Genomic DNA, 21315 nt, shown 5'->3' with positions numbered 1-21315 from the left:
GTTTGGCTCCGGTACAGCTCGGCTGTTGAAGGCAGTGGAAAACTGCCCTAAAAGTTCTTCATCGATTTCTGTGTCATTAAATGCACTTATTTACCAAGCACAAATCTTAATTAAGGGGTCCTCTGATCTTAAAGTACCTCTTAGTGTTTGCTCAGCTAATCGGCGCACCATAACCTGCCTTATGTCATCCCTAACTTCTCGGTACATTTCTAAGTACTCTCTGTACAGAGCGCACTTTCATTATGAAATGTGGAATTGTGAAATACATCAATGTGAAAAGTTTAACTGTTGTGAAATATAATTTGCATTGTTTAAGTAATCACATTTGCATGCTGTTAAATAATTATTCATAATAATGACTGTTTAATGAAAACCACAACGTTATTACGAAATGCAATTTAAAGATCTAACGTAGAAGCTACATCATTAATGTGAAGAAATACGTTTTAATTAATCGTTTTAAAATTAATCGGCAAGTTCAATTCATTATGGAAATGTTTGTTTGTACTTGTTTTTGTATAGGACTCCATATTCTCAACCCAAAAACGGAAGACAAATGAAAATGAATAAACATCTTAGTTAAAACTAAAATGTAACAAATGTTTTATAGCATTGTTTTTAGTTATTTACGTTAGTTTTTTGTTATTGTTGTTTTTGTTAGTTTTGTTATGACCGGACACAGAGTAACATTTGCAGTTAAGCCCTTTGCGTTTAGCAACTAACAACAGAAAATTGTATATGTATATAAATGTAAGTTTGTATGTTTCTTTCTTTATATTTTGTTATTATTAGTATTATATTTTAAGTACATAGGGGCGCTTAACACTGCTTCAAGCAGAGAATTGCTTGTGATATTATACATCATAACTTACTGAATTAATGATGAGAAATTATATTAGCATTAATCTCCTGTAAGGGTGAGCAGTGACATAACCCTTCCACAGGGCTGCCCCGCTCTCCCCGCCCCTGAGGTAAGACCCACACCAGCCCCTTTCTCCCTGACATGCCTCCTGGGGACTGTCGTCCGAGGCACTGCAGTGCCTGTAAATGCCATCCTGGCAGGTCCACGGCTGAAGCTGCCACTGCCCACCTGAATGCTGCCCTTCTGTCGATGCAAGAGGCTGCTAAGTTGGGTAAACTACATATAAAGCTTATGACAATCAAACCAGCTACTGGATCTTGTCCGCCATACACTTAATTCCCTACATATTCTATACCAGTGATCACCAACTGGCTGACTCTAGTCCGCATGTAGACTGAACTAAAATTGAATCTGGGCCGCCTCACTGGATCCATGTGGGCTCCCAGTAGCTCATGGTCAATGAGTTGATGACCATTGCTCTATAGTATACTGCACTTCACTGCACTGCACTGCACTATAGTATACTATACTATACTGTAGTCTGCGAAAGGAGGAAAAAACTGATGTTTTACCAAGAAAGAGAGTACCTAAACAACAGAACATCAACCAGTTTGTCGCTGCATGCAGGCAATAGTCTGATTGTATCCCTGTTTACAATCAATCGAGATTCATCCAATCAGTGCTTAGCTCACTATTATAAGGTACCAATTCTTTATCTGTGTTTGAACAATGGATGAGTAGTTTGAGACAAAAATGAGAGAAGCGACGTCTCCTGGTGAAAATAAAGAAGGAATTATACCTATGTATGCATGTATAAAATGTTTGTGTCTAATAAAAATATCTTTTACTACGTCTAGCCTTTGTTAGAAATCAAAACTTTATTGATTCTAAAAATTAGTTGATTTCTCAACAGAGGGAGACAGGTTGTGTATTTCAACTAACAAAATGTCTCTCTGTCCTCCCCGGTCATATTCTGATCATCTGCAGGCTGCCTCCACCCATTCCACCACCGTCTGAGGCAACTGAAAGCAAAAGTGAGAGTTCAGTTTCATTACTTCCTACTAATAGAAGCATCATTTAAAAGCTACATGAGATTAATATTATTTTTGACGCCCCTCTGATAAAATGCCCCCCACCCGCCCCCCTTGTCTGCAATACCAGTTACACTGTGAGGTATCCTTACATTTTAAAACTCACCCAATTTTCTACTTGATCCCCAAAATGCACAGAAGTCCAGTGATGGGAACTGTAAGGGTACAAACACATTAGCATGATTTTTGTTGTTGTTAATAATAATAATAATAATAATTATAATAATTATACATGGATGCCTAAAATATAAAGCCACTCAAATATATGAGAAGAATTATGTTTTTCTTATTAAAAATATATTTCATCTCCAAGCATAAAAATCCAAGTGCTGTAAAAAACACATAGTACAAGGTAGGGTGATGACACTGGGATGCAGAGTCTGCATTTAACATCCGCACCGTAGCAGTACCTAGAGAACATGCTAGATTTTATTTAGAATCAAAGAGACACTCACCCAAAACAGCCAAGAGATGTAAGTTAGATGTAACTTTCGATGCATTATTCTGTTCTTCTTCAGTACATCCTGGCATAAAACAGCAGAACAGCCTCGTTGATTTGAAATTCTCTGCACATGTAATCTACAGTGTAAGATTTGGATCAAGAAAGTTTATAGAAAGATTTACAAAAAAAAAAAAAAACTACTATCAAACAGTCAAGTCTTACCCGTGACAATGAAGTGGATATGAATTTCCTTAAATATCAAAAAGAAAAGTAAGATTAATATTTTATTGTAATGGGCTGAAAACATGCACAAATGTTTTAACCTGTCAAATTATGTTGTTTCGGACCAGAACAGCGGCTAAGAAGCCTGTCAGGAATTCTCCTGATTGGCCTGGTGAAAAGCTACGGCGAGACAGGAGAGTCTACAGTACCTTAAACTTGTCGTCAGTAGCAGAGTAAGTCAGGTTAAGGCACCGTTTGAGGTGGATGCTGCCAGAGAGGACCTGCTCCACCTCAGCGGTCGAGTTTCTTGAAAAGGGGGCGTAGTCGATACACGCCAGAGAGAGTTCCTGTTAGACGACAGGAAGGTCGCAGTGGTTTGACATCACAAGTTTTCGAGGACTAGACTGACTCATATGAGACAGAAGGTGAAGAGTCACAGCAACTGACTGGCTGATTCTCTTCAAACTGAATCTTCCTATTTCATTTGTACTGATTCAGCAGTAAGGATGACAAATGAGGTAAGAGTTATAGGGGCACAAGATAAGTTACCAACAAGACATCGTGGAATACAGTAAAAGCAAAAATAAAACAAATAAGAATAAAAAAAAGAAATAAAAAGTAAAAATGACAAGATAAAACACAGATTTTCATTTTGAAAGTATTGCACATCTGGGATTACTGCACCATAATGCTCCTAATACTACGGTAAAACAGTGTTGAGTGTACTACAAAGAAACATTGCAAACCAACACTGCTATAAGAAACATTGCACATCAGAGTAGGATGACAGGTCAGTCACAGGGGTTTGGCATGACAGGTTTAGAAGGACTAGACTGGTGAAGAGTCACAATGACTTACTGGCTGATTCTTTTCAAAGTGAATCTTCCTATTTCAGTTCTCAGGGTCTTAGTATGTAGCTCAGTTCCTAGTGCAGTTTTGACTACTGTAACTCTCTACTGACAGGTCTACTAGCTTGTGCCATCTGACCACTGCAGATGATTCAAAATGTGGAAGCATGGCTGATATTTATTCAACCTGCATGTACTCATCTCAGGTCACTCCTTCTCTCTCCTCCAATGCGGAGCCAGTCCTTGGTGCTGGCTTACAGGTCCATTTATGGACAGACATCCATCTCCATCAATAGAATCCTCAAGACCTACATCCCATCTCGCCCCCTTCAGTCAGCAAACCAGCGCCACTCGGAGCTCCGTCCTCCATGTGAGAAGTGTCACTCCAGACGGTTCTGTTATGGGATTCCCGATGGTGGAATTAGCTGCCGAATCACGTCTGGTCATCAGGCTCCCTCTCTACCTTCAAGAGATGCCTCAAGACACATCTGCTCCATGAATGCTTCTCCTAACCTGATTGTTCTGTGCTGTTATGTTGCATTTATTGGCTCTTGAATAGTCTCGTTAACTTCTTGCTTTGTTAATAGTTATATGCAGTTGTACTGCAGTTGTGTAGCTCCTGCTCTAACACTGCTTACAGTTGTACCTGGACATTCACTGGAAGTTCAGCAAAGCTGTACTTATGCCCACAGTATTAGACACCTTGACAGCATGAAAATTTGTGCTACGCACTTATACATCACTTTGAACAAAAGTGTCTGCTAAATATGTAAATGTAAATATTTGTAGAAAAAAAGATTATTTGAATGTCGTGTCCCAGGTTTATGGGATTTTGAAATGCCAGCCTTTACCATGTGACTGTACAGCTTCACCCGTCCTTGTGTCCTGCCTAAATGACGTTATCTCAACACTTACCTCACTGTCCCATTCCTCACTGTGAAGTTTATCCGTGGTCCAGTTTGCGTCGACTGAATATTTATACATGCCATCTGCATATATATCTTCACAGCAAGTAAGTACACTTTGCTTTGTCACTGTACAGCCTGCAGAACATAAAAGATCAAAGTCAGATTTAAATAACAGCTGAAACAAACACGTTCACACTGGGACTAGACCTGCATTACGTCCCCCCCCCCCGAGCCTCGCCATTCATAAGGGCGCTGGTGACCTACACAGTGTTAGCAATAACCGCCCCCCACTCTGCACACTGTCAGCAGTATGTTATTACTCCCAACAACCGTTAAATTACAACAACAGGCACCAAGACTGCTTAAATAAAAAAAAATAAAACATATTAGAACTCTTTAATTACCAAAACAACTTAAAAAACCATAACATGACCACATAAACAGAACATCACTGTGCACTTTCTGAAAACGAGGATGCAAATTAACTCCCATTTTTTGGAAAAACATTCATTACAGGCTAAATAATAGATTTCTACATAAACGGCAATTATGCACTGGAGCACAGTGCACCGAGCAAAAACAGTTACACATACGCACAGAGGATGCTGCTTATTCTATGAAAACAGGCTCATTCAAAACGATCCTTTCAGTTATCTGTCCTTGGGACATGTAAACAATGCAACGTTCTTTTTTTGTCGTGTGATCGGTTCTTTCTCTGTTCAGAGGGATTAGTAGCAACTCGTTTTATTTTTAAACCTACTATGCAGCTTATTCACTTTGTTGTTATTTATTAACTAACTAACAATGCAGTAACTTGCAAAAAGAGCAATAAATGTTCGCATTTCCATACCACATATTTTGATGAATATTGGCATGAAGAAGAAAATCCGAAAGAACGCATCCATGAGAAAAATCTTAAATTGATGCCACTACGTCCAGTAATGGCGGCACAAGTCACGTGAGAATGTGGCGTCATGCGTCATGCGTCATGCATCATGGTCCAATGAGGGTGTCTCCTAAGCCCAAGTCATTGGCTGGAGTTACTATACGCAGTCTGGGGGTCAAGAACGTCCGACTTACAGACAACTTGTACTTAAACGCGCAGTACAGTAAAGCATATCATATCAAAAACTTGGGTTAAATCCGATGGTTCGTAATAACGAATGTATGCACTACTTTGCGATGCTCATGAAGACGTTTTGTGGCTTCAGCAGTTCTTCGGCTGGAGGTACAGTACAGTACCGTATGTAGTTACTTGTACTTTTACTGTGTTATTTATTTATTTTGCTTGTACTTCATTATTATTTTTCAGAATTACTACAAATTTGACTTAAAGACAGCCTTAGCGAACGGAAGGTTTGCTGTAGGACTCATGGAAATGTAGCATTTCTAGCACATTTGCTGAAATAGATTGATGTTTAACCTAGTTATATGCTTCCTGTATTCTTTTGGCCATTTACACTCAACCGTGAGCTTATCTCTGTAAACAGAGTTATGGTCTGACTGCTAAAGGAGGCCTTTGCGCAGGGAGGGAGTCACTTTACACCCAAGCTTGATGGAATCATCGGACGCCGAGATGTACAGATTAACACAGATGTCTAGACTCACATTTTTTATCCCATGTTGGCATCTCACAGCCATGAGATGAAAAATTTCACGGGTTGTCAGGTGGCCAAACCAAGCAATGACAAAATTATCAGGAGACAGAATTAAAAAGCTAATTTTCTATCACTTCCTCATAAGAAAAACCACAAACATGTAATGCAGCTTATTTTGATGTTATTTGTTACCAAACAACTTCGACTGTGACAGTGTGTTCACGGTTTATGTGCATCGCGATAAAATCCCTTTATGAACCATCAGATGTCAGTTAGATCAATGCTGTTTACTTGTTAAACAATGTTAAATGGTTGCAGTACTTGATGCCTGCCTGGAATTTACCTGATTGGTTAAAAATGTTTGTAATTGGCTGGAGTGGATAGGCCACTGCTGGTCAGGCGGCTGTTCAATGCCAGTTCAGCTGTGTATTTCCTTAATATGAATAAATATGGTTACTTGTTATTGTAATATTATTTCTGTCGTCGATGGCCCAAATTCAGAAGAGAGGAACTTCACTGTCTATGGCAGTGTTTTCTATCTACAAAGAAATACAAGCAACTCAGATAAAGAAGTTTTAATAAAGTTTATTGATACATGATTTACTAACAAGCATAGAAGAAGACGTGTGAAGAAAGGGAGCTGGTGGTAGCAAAAGTCAGCAAGCAGTTAGTAAACAAGCTAAGATGATAACTATGTTTTCCTATCAATCCTTCAGTTCGTGAAAGTTTCACACAATGTATGCCGGTCGGTGGTCATCAAGAATTCAGGAACTCCTCATATACATCATACAATTTCATATATATTAAACATAATTATACAGTATTGTATAATTTGTATCTGATCACAAACATATATTTTACCATCCATTAATTTATTATATATGCAAACATATATGCTTAAGGTTCTTTCCACAAGTAACCTGGTATGAATAATTTTTTTTCATTTTGCCACTAGAATGTCAAAAAATTATGTGACAAAAACATCTTGTGTAGAAATTAACATCCATCTTCCATAACCAGTTATCAAATATAGCTGCACATTGAACTTTAAGTACAAGCTTTCGTCCAAAGTCATGTAAGCTTTTGAGGAAGTGGGATCAGACAGTCTTTGGAGGAATTTGGATTAAGTGCTCAAGTGTCCGACAGTGAAATCATGGTGCCAAACCTTGTGCTGTGAACTAGCAGCCCTCCAATCACAGTACGCAGTGTCCTGACCCACTGAGCCACACACTGCCTCCAATCACAGACGCAGTGTCCGGATCCACTTAGCCACACACTGCCTCCAGCGCAGACGCAGTGTCCTGACTCACTGAGCCACACACTGCCTCCAATCACGGACGCAGTGTCCTGACCCACTGAGCCACACACTGCCTCCAATCACGGACGCAGTGTCCTGACCCACTGAGCCACACACTGCCTCCAATCATGGACGCAGTGTCCTGACCCACTGAGCCACACACTGCCTCCAGCGCAGGCGCAGTGTCCTGACCCACTGAGCCACACACTGCCCCTAGTGCAGACGCAGTGTCCTGACCCACTAAGCTACACATTGGCTCCAGCACAGAGCAATTATGGAAGATGGGTGGTTATATATGTCTAATTTATTTTTATATAGTATTCCATCAACTAGAGAGAGAGATTATCACCATAACAACTAAGGTTAATTGACAGGGTGGCATACTATATAAAAATAGACATATAATACTGCATTATATTAATATTATGAATTATATATTTATATAATATTTATAATTATGTATAATCATTATTATTTTAATATATCATACTATGTACATATATACTCTTTGACTCCCGGTGGGATAATGTTTCGTAAGTCAGTTATGAATATATATGTTATAATATATATATATATAATATGACACACTTGGGTGCTTAGTATAGTAGTATAGTAGTATACTAGTATACTGTAAGAAGCTCGTGCTTAGGATGGCTACAGTTTGCCTGTATGGTTGCTGCAGTCTCCCAACATCCGTAGAAAGTATCACACGGTATATCACTAGCCCAGGAACAGAAATTCAAAGTTTGATGACTACCGATTGTGCTTCACTATTGTATCATCAAATGGTTAAAATTATGTAAATCGAGCATCGCAAAGCATGAAGAAGCTGTATATAGTTAGAGAATAATTTTCCGTCTTCAAGCCAAATTTTTCAGTGCATCCGCCAGCTCTGCAAGAGAAACGAGAGACAGCGTTCTTGTGCTTTATGAGGTTTTTTCCAGTTGTACATCATTTACAAATTGCAACCATTTCCAGTGAGGAAATGTTTACATCACAAACCAGATGTTACTTTCAATCTTTAGAAAGAATTATCTGGTTGTTAGGACAATACGGGCAATCAGGCAGTAAGATGAACTTATCTTGGTAATGATCCAACAATAATATAGGTTAATAACAAACCATTGTTATTAGTATAAAGCACGAGTGATGGGGTTTGACTGGGAGGGGTCGTTTAAGCAGGCATCTGTACAGCAGAGTTCACTGGACAGTTCTGGCTGCTTTTTAATGACACCACGTTGGACCAACTCACCCGGTAGAAAAACCTAAACCGAATGTTCTACTTCATTTCTTAGGCTCTGGGACTCATCAGGAGAAACAGCAGTGACGTCATTCTGGCTTCTGCAAAAGAAGAGCACTTTCCAGTGTTACAGAGCCCTTTCCAGTGTTAGCAGAGCGCTTTCCAGTGTTAGCAGAGCCCTTTCCAGTGTTAGCAGAGTGCTTCCCAGTGTTACAGAGCCCTTTCCAGTGTTAGCAGAGCACTTTCCAGTATTACAGAGCCCTTTCCAGTGTTAGCAGAGCACTTTCCAGTATTACAGAGCCCTTTCCAGTGTTAGCAGAGCACTTTCCAGTGTTAGCAGAGCCCTTTCAAGTGTTAGCAACCCAAGCTCTTCAATCACTGACTACATCTGCAGAAGCGCGACGCGACGGGCTGCATAAAAACTAACCTGTTCTTCTTTCTCCACCAGAGGTATGCCGGCAGCCCCAGAAAGAAGACGATAACCAGGAAACCAGTGCCTAGACGTGGCAGACAGTGATCAAGCTGTCAATCAGTCACACTGCACATGCAGCTTTATCTGACGTAATAACTCTACGCTTCGCGCTCTTTTGTACTGATCTGTCCCTGGCTTCTCACCTTGCCTTTTCACATATTATTATTTGCTAATTCTGTAATACTGCTGCAACATTCTCTATATTCTATCCACTGTTCCACTTTACATCGCTACTGCCGCATATCACTTTACTACCTGATGCTGAATGTTGTAAGTTATATGTTGTTAGACAACTCATATTAGTTAATGTTTTGTACTTAGTATTTATTGTGTTGCAGTGTTACGCCGCTCTGTCTGTACTGTGTGGCAAAGGCGTTCCAGACAGAACTTCACTGTACTCTATACACTCTATTTCTACGTATGTAAAACTTTGGATCTTTGAATCTGAATGTAGATGAACATCTGGACTGATGGAGAACATCAGGGTGCATGACTCCCTTTTTACTCTGATTTCCTTCTTCAGTAATAAAATTTGCTACCGTTTATAAAATCCTGCATTTCCAGCTCATCCAGCCACTGAAGTCATTTTGATTCCTGAGCACATGCAGTGCACCACTGAGTGACATCTGATCAAAGAACGTACGACAAATCGCAAAAAGTGCTCGCATTACATAACCTGAAGAATTAAGGTCTGAAGCATTAGGGAATGAACTGGAATGAGAGCTAACAAAATAAAAATAAAATTACTATTACATTAGACCAGTGTTTCTCAACCCAGTCCTCAGACACCCCCACAGATGGTTCACATTTTTCCTTCCTCCCAGCTGTGGACTGTCTGGGGGTCCCTGAGGACCATTTTCAGAAACATTGCATTAGATGTAGGGCTTGGACATCCTGGTGTGGATGAGGGATCTATGTTACCCAAAGCAATGATCCAGGAGATACTGCCAGTGTCTTCTGGGTCATCTGCATGGAGACATTTTTTATTATTTCAATTTAACTATATTGTCATTATACAGTGCAAAAAAGGCAAACAATGTAAAATATTTCATGCGAGAGTATTATAAAATATGAGGGAAGAGGAAGAATGGAAAGTAAACATTTGCAACCAAGTTCCAAGATCAACTTCAACTTAAAAAGGCTTGCAAAGTGGACATGATGGCATGTTACAGTGTAGTTAAGGACACGGACATGATGGCATGTTGCAGTGTAGTTAAGGACACGGACATGATGGCATGTTGCAGTGTAGTTAAGGACACGGACATGATGGCATGTTGCAGTGTAGTTAAGGACACGGACATGATGGCATGTTACAGTGTAGTTAAGGACTCGGACATGATGGCATGTTACAGTGTAGTTAAGGACGCGGACATGATGACATGTTGCAGTGTAGTTAAGGACACGGACATGATGACATGTTGCAGTGTAGTTAAGGACACGGACATGATGACATGTTGCAGTGTAGTTAAGGACTCGGACATGATGGCATGTTACAGTGTAGTTAAGGACGCGGACATGATGACATGTTGCAGTGTAGTTAAGGACACGGACATGATGACATGTTGCAGTGTAGTTAAGGATACGGACATGATGACATGTTACAGTGTAGTTAAGGACACGGACATGATGACATGTTGCAGTGTAGTTAAGGACACGGACATGATGACATGTTGCAGTGTAGTTAAGGACACGGACATGATGGCATGTTACAGTGTAGTTAAGGACACGGACATGATGGCATGTTACACTGTAGTTAAGGACACGGACATGATGGCATGTTGCAGTGTAGTTAAGGACACGGACATGATGGCATGTTACACTGTAGTTAAGGACACGGACATGATGGCATGTTGCAGTGTAGTTAAGGACACGGACATGATGGCATGTTACAGTGTAGTTAAGGACACGGACATGATGACATGTTACAGTGTAGTTAAGGACACGGACATGATGACATGTTGCAGTGTAGTTAAGGACACGGACATGATGACATGTTACAGTGTAGTTAAGGACACGGACATGATGACATGTTGCAGTGTAGTTAAGGACACGGACATGATGACATGTTACAGTGTAGTTAAGGACACGGACATGATGGCATGTTGCAGTGTAGTTAAGGACACGGACATGATGACATGTTACAGTGTAGTTAATGACACGGACATGATGACATGTTACAGTGTAGTTAAGGACACGGACATGATGACATGTTGCAGTGTAGTTAAGGACACGCCTCATTTTATCCGTGTAGATGATTGAAATATGCATTTACTAGGGCGCCTAATAAATTACAGATTACAGAGAAACAAGCACTTTTAGCTAGGCACAATCGGTAATATGAATACTTAACTGACAGACCTCTTACCTTTGACAACAAACCACAGGGATATTTCCTGAAATGATGAAACATTTTAGACAGGAATTGTTTATGAGATACACGAGCTGGTGCTGCACAAGACTTCATTCGTTAATACGTGAGCAAAGACATCATATTTTTCAATATTATTGGATTATTGGACTATAGGAAACTTTGTGGCCTTTTTAAAATAATCCTGCAGGATGTACTCCAGTCTCTGGGCTGCCTGGGATAGACCACAGGTCCCCTGTGGTCCTGCTCTGGATAAGTAAAGATGGATGGATGGATGGATGGATGGATGGATGGATGGATGGATGGTGAAAAATTCTAGTAGTGTTGTCATGTAAAACTGTGGTAAGTTGTGTTACTGGTTGTCTCACCAACTTCTGGAAGCCGTCATTTAGGGTGGCTGTGTAGTTCACACTCTTACAGATGTTCCTGAGGATTTCTCCAAAGGAAACCTCAAGAATGGTAGGATCTGAGTCATTCACTGGAGGGTCATATTCGATATACGCCTTCATCACACTCTGTAAACACAAGTACAGATATTGGGACTTAATACGCAAATGTCAGCAAGCAGACATCTACATACTGCAGTGTACTACAGTTACAGTTTCCTTAAGACAACAGGTGAAGCCGAGATTCATCAAAAAAGAAAAACGTACGATGTAACATTCATATCACATAAATTATCATTTTATTGCCAATGTATAATGACAGAGACCGTCTCCATGCGAAACCAAAAATGCACAGCTGGTCAAAGTTCAAAAGGTATTGTGCAAAACAGCACCACCTCCTGGTTGCTAAAAAGAACTTCAGTGAAGCGGAACATTTTCTACCTAAACTGAGAGACTTCAATGTATTACGCGTCACCTTTTATTTAGTAGTCATGCCCGCTAGTCCGCTCCTCCCATGTGCGACGCCCCTTCATCTACCCCGTGTTTACCAGCTGTTTCTTGTTGCTGTCATTAGTCCAATGTATTTAAGTCTGTGTTAGGTATGTTTTCCCGAATCCAGACATTGTTCGGTGCATTACCACCACCTTCTTAAAAGGACTTGCCCTCAGTTCATTTACTATGTTTAAATTCTTTTAATTAACCCTGATCATTATAAGTGAATGAGCTTATATAGACTACATGCGCAATGAAGCAAAACCCAAAAGCCTGCAAAACTGCTGACTTCTACGAAAATCCAAATGTCCAAATGCTGGTACAGCGCAGGGAAGCAGGCACAGGAGTCCAGATATACGGGGAAACGAAGGGTTTATTCGGGAAAGGCAACTCGGGGAACACGGAGTACCACCCAGAGCTGATGTCGATGTCAATGACCGGAATGCCGAAAGTACACAGACTTAAATACACCACAGTAAATAACATGACTAGAAACAAATAAATACAAGCAGTGTAGTGAAATGGGTAACTTTGCAGTAACTTTGTAAATTACAAAATGCACTTTTATAAACAGCTTTAGGGTGGTAGCTAGGCTTGGGTGGTATTACGGTACAGTGTAGTGTCAATTTCTGGACACGGACATGATGCTAATCTTGGCTGCAGCTTAAGCGGGGACCCCACTCCACCCATCACCAAGATTCCAAAGGGACGGAACAGAGCTGCTATACAGAATACCATATATCACAGTATAAGGCCACTTAAAAAAAAAATTGGTTCTCGTCCCCGCCCGACCCGCCGAAATGCCTCCGACCCGAATTATTTTTTATTTTTTATTTCATAAAAATCGCATGGAAAATGCCCAAGAATGACGAAATTTGAATTTCCCGCGCATTCCACATCCACGATTGATCCACATTGTGTAATCCTAGTCTTGGAATGGCTTCATGAACCTAAATTTGTCTCTACCTGAGATGGGCTGGTGCAAAGATTTAAATCTGGGGAAGTGATGTGGTACATGTTCTTAAGTACTTGTTTGTAGAGTTGCATTTCCTTGTTCAACCATTCAGGTTCCTGTATTTTGTAAATTCCTGGTGTTTTAACATGTTTTAATACACTTTCTTTCTAGATATATATTTTAAAATCTTGGTTGTTCATTTAGAATGGGAATGACAAACAGTATATTGGTTTCAAATAGTATCATTTTTATATTTACGAATGAAGCATCAGCATAAAGTATCCAAATCCATAGTTGGGAAGGCATTTATGAGATACACATGGATCAAGGAATTTACATTCTTGAATTTTCTTACATTTAATATATTTGAAACGCAACAAACGAAGAACTGAGGAGGCGTACTAAGTAGGTCTGCTCTCTTTGGTATGTATTTTCAAATATGTATTTTCTTACATATTTGAAAGTCCAAACAGTCAATCAAAATTTGTAAAAAAAAAATATATAAAAAAAAAAATCGACGAGAGGACGAGAACCTTTTTTTTTTTTTTAAGTGGCCTAAAGTACAGTTGCTAGCAAGCTAAACATGAAGGAGACGTAAAATCTTTGTTTCTATGCTACTTTGTCACTCAACACTGTGCAATTCTTTTATTTAATGGATAGTGACAGCCCGGGAAATGGCAAATTCAAAGATCCCCAGATGCCAAAGATGGAGAGGCAGAGAGAGAGAGCGAGAGAGAGAGAGAGAGAGAGAGAGAGAGAGCTATGCTGTTGCTGGTGGTTATTCTGATTATTTATAAATGTATATACATGTAATTGGTAAATACCATATCAAATATATCACCTGTAAATACTGCCCGATTGTGCCTGGTATTTTTATATTCTCTGGCTCCATTTGTTTGGAATATACCAGTAGTTCTTTTCTTTATGCTACCCCCCGGTTTGCCTAGACACCAGTGGCCTGTACTACGAAGCGGGGTTACTGGCTTATCGGGGTAACTTGTCGGGTTTAAGGTACCAGAGTTGAAACAGATTCACATTCGTTCACTTACATTTTGCCCAGACTACCTTAAATGCGACAAGTTACCCCGATAAGCCAGCAACCCCGCTTCGTAGCACAGGCCACAGTTCTAACAGGGGTCATAACATCGATCAAAATAATCTTTTTTGGCAACCCTACTTGTCTCTAACAAACAAACAACTCACACAGAGCCAAACCCCGACCCCAAGGAAAGCAGAGCTATTCAATGTGCCACAATACCCTCAAAAATAAAGGCCCTGCCACATGAATAGAGTTATTAGTTTCTTTGCTGTTTGCTATCTGTAGATTGTTAAATCCTAACAGTAGCAAATCAGAGGTGTTTATCATGGGGAACAGAGCACCAACCTCCTCAGTCCATTCCTCAGACGTCAGCTTGTTCTTGTCAAGTACAACATGATCCTTAGCAAGAAATTCATATCCTCCCTTAACTTTTATGTCTTCGCAGGAGACAGTGACGACCTTTTCAGCAGCAGCAGAACCTGGAAACAAACAGGAAGGCAGGCTGTCAAACACCGAACTAGGCCCCGAAGAGAGATATTAATAATAACACTTTTTCTCAACATCAGTAATAATGAAATCCCACATCAATAAATGTATAAACACTATGTAGACATAAATATCCGAAAATTTCGCACCGGGGCTAAAATGTTTTCGTCTAAAACTACTCGGGCTAAATGGCTAGCTAATTAGCCATGTGGCTAACTGCAAAAAGGATTTTTTTTCCGAAACATGGCACACCGAAAATATATAGGAGGCAGAAGCGCTCTTTAGCAATGTTAAAAATCAGTATCGTGTGTTATGAAGTGATTATGTTATGATTTTTCCACACATGCAATTAATGTTTATTTAAAGTGTACAAACATGCAAATAGATGCCTTTCTTGAATGAAAACAATAACAATTACTGAATGTAGTCAGAAAAAAAACAGAATAAACAATCATTCTTACCATAACCTATTATCAATACCAACAGCATATTTTTGGGATTCATTGTTAAAAGCTCAGATGAACTGTAGCGTCCTGCTACTCTTCCAGATGCCTTCATATCAGTTCACTTCCTTATTTATTGAGTACGGTGGCCCAGAAAGCCCAGATATGATAATAAAGGAAGTATGTAAGGTTCTTCAGATACACAATTACAAGTGCATGAAGTAGTGTTATTAGTACTGGGGTCCAGAGTTGCTATCTGCATTGTAGGTGAAGGTCTACAAACCAATACTATCATTTTCTGTATTTTCCCAGGAAACATCTATTACCGACTTTTTAAATAGTTTCAATTATCGGTAACACTTCAAGTTAACTGCACCTTCGTAATGCATTTGTTATGCATTCATACAACATTCAGTGCACCTTCATAAGCAGCATGTAAATAGGGCTATAAATTATATCAGTAATCGAGTAATATACTGATCAGGTCTCATGATTCATGAAGTAAATGTTTATAATATAATATAAGGGGTGGCATGGTGGTGCAGTGATTAGCACTGTTGCCTTACACCTCTGGCACCCGAGTTCGAGTCTCCGCCTGGGTCACATGTGTGTGGAGTTTGCATGTTCTCCCCATGTTGTCGTGGGGTTTCCTCCGGGTACTCCGGTTTCCCCCCACAGTCCAAAAACATGCTGAGGCTAATTGGAGTTGCTAAATTCCCCGTAGGTGTGCCTGCGAGAGTGAATGGTGTGTGAGTGTGCCCTGCGATGGGCTGGCCCCCCCATCCTGGGTTGTTCCCTGCCTCGTGCCCATTGCTTCCGGGATAGGCTCCGGACCCCCCACGACCCAGTAGGATAAGCAGTTTGAAAAACGGATGGATTATATAATATAATATGCATTGCAATTGGTTTATACTCAGTCACACATACGGAAAATATAACTCCATTTCACTTTCAAGTTGCATGTTTTTGGACAGTAGAAGGAAACTGGGAAATCTGCCTGAAAAGCAAGTCAAACACAAGGTGAACATGCCAACTCCACAAACACAAAGAGGCAGAGTACAGTGGCAGCGCTACCCACTATGCCACCCTGCCAGCTTGCCCAACGTGCGATGTTAATATCGAAATGGCATTTCAGGTCTTCATGATCACACATCGGACGGTGCCCGTCCGGCCCAGTCCCATGTGTCATCTCCTCATTTTGGTCAGCAGTTCTCCTCCGTCATCCCGTTTCGCGGTACCAGGGGCCCCAGGATAGACAGCTATGGGGCCCAACTCAACCCCCCATTGTCAACGTATGATCATCAAAACAATCAGACCTACATGTCAGACGTCTGTCACTGCTACAAGGGTGCCCAGGCTAGATTTTCGATTTGTGCTGTAGGAAAAGTAATGTATTATTAGTATAACACATGCAAGATTATGAAGTGACCAGCACAAGCCTATACAAAATCATTGAAACACTGAATAAAGAGTGTGATGCAGATGTAAGTGATTGCCTTAGTTTTCCTCCAGACTCCCAATACGAGCGAATCTGCTTGCTGCTCTATTATGCTAATTCTTGGCTGAAAGCTGTATTCTAAAAGAGATGAGAATGATATGGTTCATCGAAGGAAACACAATGAAATAAATACAGTCTTCTGTAAAGTATACAGTTAGCCTACCCTGTTTTTTACCCTCTGATTTTTTTTTACAGAAGTTCTCGTTTCGCAATCCGTACAGCTCATAGACGCTTTCCGTATGTGAGAACCGCTCATCTATTGTTGTATTTAACTGTATTTAGCTGTATTTAAACAGGGTAGGAAAAAAAAGCCCTTTTACAACGTTCCTCTGGAGCCGACTCAGTTTGCGATCTTCCTTCATACATAAACTGTCTTGCTGTTCTCCTCTGACATACCTCTGGCCAGGTCGGCTCCACCTCCAGCTTTTCTGCCATCTCTCTGTTATCTCTTGTAGCAGAGGTGAGGCCATGATCTCAATACGCCTGCAGGAATTCTGTCGCTCCCTTAATTTCTCTTGTCGGTGTTTCAGTTGTAACTTTAGGGCTCTCCAGGGTCCTGCTCACGTCGTACCATATGATGGTACTTGGAACAAAAGACCATGCTTACATATTTTGACGAAGGCTGAATGAAAGACCTGCGTCTTGTTTCTCCTTGAGAGCAGACAAAGCTTTCGCTATTTCTGGAAGCTGGTAACATCTTCAGAAAACTAGCCGGACACGGCTGCTAAGCGTGGCTAACAGTTGCTCAGGAACAAAGAGAACCTACCTGAAGGAGCTAAGGCCGAAGCGGATGATCCTCCGACTGGTGCCCACGGGAATCAAATATCATTTGCTCCAGTTTCTATAACTCAGACGTCTTGTAGCCTTACTGAGTCAGAAGAATATGAATGTGTGCTGTCAATAGTACTGGTGAAAATGAAGTCAAAAACGGGTGACAAGTATACGGAGAAATATTCCTTTATGGACTTGGGAAGCCCAGCAACATTCTGCAGAGAGGATTTGTGAAGGAAACGGAAGGTTAAAGGGAAACCAACACAAATACTTTTGAGCACGAGGAGTCAAGACCAACCAGGAGAACAGAATCTCATAAATAGCTGTGTGAAGTTAAATCTGAAAGTGTGCAGGCTGATATGTTGAGCTGGCCCAGGTGTTCACTCATAGCAACATACCGGGTTACCCAGAGAATATACCCAAACAATTCGATATCCCAGAAGTGGCCTTATCTCAGAGAAGTACGTTTGCTGAAAATAGAAGCAGAAGTAGGCCTACTTACAGGAGCGAACTCTCCAAGAGAAATGGAGACGTGGCACGTGATCAAGAGTCAAAATGGAGGCCCTTATGTGGGGACGACCATTGGTTGGGTTGTGCTTTTTGCTAAGAGAGTTATAAGCTCCTGTTGAATGTTCTGAATGAGGTAAATGTCAGTTGATCTGTAAATGTCTGGATTGTCCTCAAATGCTCTCCCAAACGCAGACATTAATTAAATTTGGCCAAGGAAATTTCCATTCCTGGCTATGAACAGCTTGTTGGAACGGGTCACGGTAAGCGAGACTGCATTCTGACAAATGGCTGACAAGTGCAATCAATCTCTGAAGAAACGCTTTCCAGTGCTTCATTTCAAGAGACATTAATTCCTGGTTTACTTGATCTATAGCCGTTCTTGTTTTTCGCGTCTCCAAAAGGCTGCCCACAATGATGCGTCCAATGTACTCGTATCTTTCATGTTGCTTTAAATGGGATGACAAACTTTTCCAGTTATTAATGTCTTCTCCACTTTCTCTTTTCCCAAAAAGGCGACAACAAAAGCACACCACACTCATTCTTTTTTCAATGTACACTTATTAATCTTTATATATAAACAATATATATTGATGGATGGATGGATGGATGGGTGGATGGCTTATATGTTGGTATGTACATATGACATGTATATATAAGCATCATAGGTTTGTATCTTATTTGTTGAAAGTAGTGTAAAATGTTCCCAAAAATCCAGATCGCGCTGGTTTCCCCATTTGTTCCATCACTTCTTTCCAGGATTCCTGCTTCCTTATGACTCCGAAGCCAAAGCAGTCACATGGCTGCAGTCCGGATGAAGCTTCGGACGTCATTAATCACCTGTTTATGTTGAGAATGGATCGAGTTTGAATGAACTGTGATTTGGAGCTTCAGTATCAAACTTAACATCACTAGAGGAAGAGTTACATGAGAACATAAGAAATTTACAAATGAGATTTGTAAACAGCATCGGCCCATCGAGCTCGTTTGGGGAGAACTTGACTAATAGCTCAGAGTTGTTAAAATCTTATCTAGCTCTGATTTAAAGGGATCCAGGGTTTCAGCTTCTGCTACACTAACAGGAAGACTCCTGTTCCATACTCTAACTACACGCTGTGTGAAGAAGTGCTTTCTCAAATCCAGTTTTAAATGTTCTCCCGCTAATTTCTACCTATGGCCACGAGTTCTTGCATTTGAACTGATACTGAAGTAAGTGTTTGGTTGAACAGCATCCGGACCTGTTAGAATCTTATATACCCAGATCATGTCTCCCCTTAGTCTCCTTTGCTCGAGGCTGAACAGATTCAGCTCAGCTAAACTCTCCTCATAAGACATTCCTCTAAGACCAGGAATCATTCTCGTAGCCCTACGTTGCACCCTTTCCAAGGCAGCAATGTCCTTTTTAATGTAGTTAAAGACAGAGAAAAAAAAGACATTTGTGTATATTTTCAGACAGTGAGTAACTAGAGTTCTGGAGTTTTTGGTCTAAAACTAGCAAACTGACTACCTAAAAAATATATAAAATCCTATGAGACGCTACAAACAGGCAAGTAGATACTGATGACGCCGCCCCGGGTCACAAAACTGCATAGTGCAGTGCATCAAAATGAACTTTAAAGTAAATAAAACTAGTAATGCAAGCAGAAAATTCAATGAATCGAATTAACATGATCGTCAAGGCCAGTCATTGTTCTTCTGGTAAAAGATTGGTGACTGGTCGCCTTGCAGGCAGCAGAGAGAGGCAGGAACAGGGAGAGGTGCGGTGAAAGGAGTAGCCAGACATGGACCTGCGCTGGAGATACAGGTTGTCAAGTGAGAAATTGAAATATTAAATATAATACAATTTAGTAGAACACATAGTCAGTAAGTGGGTGCCCTGCTGTGATAGAAAATTCATGATTATGCAAAATATGTATACATATCTAATCAGTAATTAATAATGGAACTTATAAGGGTGTTGTTTATTTACCTATAATGATTGAAACAATATAACCTCACTCTAATCAGTCTAATGTCTCAAGCACAATGTACTAATGCAAGCTCGTTTAAGTAAGGGATTTCTATTTTCTATTAAGGAGCTATCGTTTGCCAGAATGCAGCTTGCTAAGCGAGGGCCCGGGTCGGCATGACCTGGAAGTGAGATTAAGTAATTGGGTAATTGGATAAATCTAACCTGACTCAGTATGAAACTGCAAAGGAAAATTCCGTTCAGGTTGCCCCGATAAGCAAGCCCCAATAAGCAGAAGTGCCTGGTGTCTACAGACACCTGATCTTTTTCTTTGCACTGTCTGATGACTGGCGCATTTTTGGCTATAAGAGATGTATGCACTTGTTTTTCGAGGAGCAGAACCCGAGACGCATGATTGCTGAGTGTCTGTTCCCTTTGAGCTCATCGGATAATAAAGTTTGTCAAACACTTAAACATCCGACTTCGATAAATGTCTTCCACATTGCACACAGCCTGAACTTTTTTTTTTTTCTGGAACCAGATCCTCTTTCGAAAACGAGGAACTATTGTTGTGTTCACAGCAGGAAATCTGCCCGATTGTAGTTCCTCTGAATCAGTACAGGGATCCTTTTTAAACACCTACTCCAGACTCGGTACTTTTCGTTCGAACACAAACTACTGGGACGGTGCTTACAGCGATAGCTTGCCAACCACAGCTGCTAGAACTTGGAAGTTATTTGTGGGGAAAATAGATATAATTAGCGGAAGAAAAATTGAGCAATTATTTTTGTACTTTAATTAATCAATTAATATGTTTTTGCTTGCTTCTCCATATTCCTGCATCGGAGAATTCGGTCGTTAACTAATAAGAATCATAAACATGTCCCAGGTCATATAAGTAAATTATAAATAAGACTTGTGTCCTGTTTTGATCCCCCAATAATTAAATTACGATGCTCCAACCAACTTTTCTTAAAAGCTCTATTTTCATTGGCGTATGACCAGTGATGTTCTGCCTCGCCAACCGCCCGTCCATGGCAGATGCAGTGACTATGCTATGGTTACGCCCTTGAGTCTTCCTGTGTTGTGTAGATTTTCCCTAAAGATTCCAGTTTCTTCCCACTGTATAAAAATAAGACGTCTGAAGAGCTGTCATCATCAAATTGCATGAATTGTAAGTGCCTCGAGATGGACTGACATCATATCCCATTTCCCTGCTTTGGCCACAAGGTGACAGCATACTGCTTTTTAATTAAGTCTTCAGCGCACGATCTGCTCAGTTACTATTGTTTGCGATCTTGTACCAGTATTATGGTTCACATTTCAATTTCTCACCTGACATCTGTCCAGGCACGACAGACCACACACAGCTAAGACCACTAGATATCAGGGATATTTCGTTGGAAAGAATGGCAAACGCGTGCAATTTGTGTTATTTTCTG

At 40.5% G+C, this 21315-nt stretch overlaps 2 protein-coding genes across 6 annotated transcripts in view; one reads left to right on the top strand and one right to left on the bottom strand.

The window, feature by feature from the left end:
- qtrt1 (queuine tRNA-ribosyltransferase 1) overlaps window positions 1-21315 on the top strand; it is a 138684-nt gene that overhangs the window by 17468 nt on the left and 99901 nt on the right. The gene's annotated exons all lie outside the window — the stretch shown is intronic.
- On the bottom strand, window positions 6541-15297 carry LOC125717578 (uncharacterized). 5 transcript variants are annotated; one of them, XM_048990692.1, is made up of 8 exons: window positions 15168-15297; window positions 14566-14699; window positions 11717-11863; window positions 11346-11373; window positions 9902-9946; window positions 8936-9005; window positions 8521-8609; window positions 6541-8160 (listed from the first exon to the last, which is right to left on the bottom strand). In XM_048990692.1, exons 1-7 carry the CDS (start codon window positions 15262-15264, stop codon window positions 8534-8536), a joined length of 597 nt encoding a protein of 198 aa, XP_048846649.1. In that variant the 5' UTR covers window positions 15265-15297; the 3' UTR covers window positions 6541-8160; window positions 8521-8533. The 5 variants fall into 5 exon arrangements, 2 of the variants coding, with proteins under 2 accessions (XP_048846649.1, XP_048846648.1); XM_048990691.1 differs by lacking the exon at window positions 8521-8609; XR_007384560.1 differs by having other exon boundaries at window positions 9902-11863.

Source organism: Brienomyrus brachyistius, chromosome 22 (assembly GCF_023856365.1).
Source record: "Brienomyrus brachyistius isolate T26 chromosome 22, BBRACH_0.4, whole genome shotgun sequence".
Classification (NCBI taxonomy): Eukaryota; Metazoa; Chordata; class Actinopteri; order Osteoglossiformes; family Mormyridae; genus Brienomyrus; species Brienomyrus brachyistius.
The sequence above is the reverse complement of the archived record's forward strand: the minus strand, read 5'-3'. Positions and strand labels throughout refer to the sequence as shown.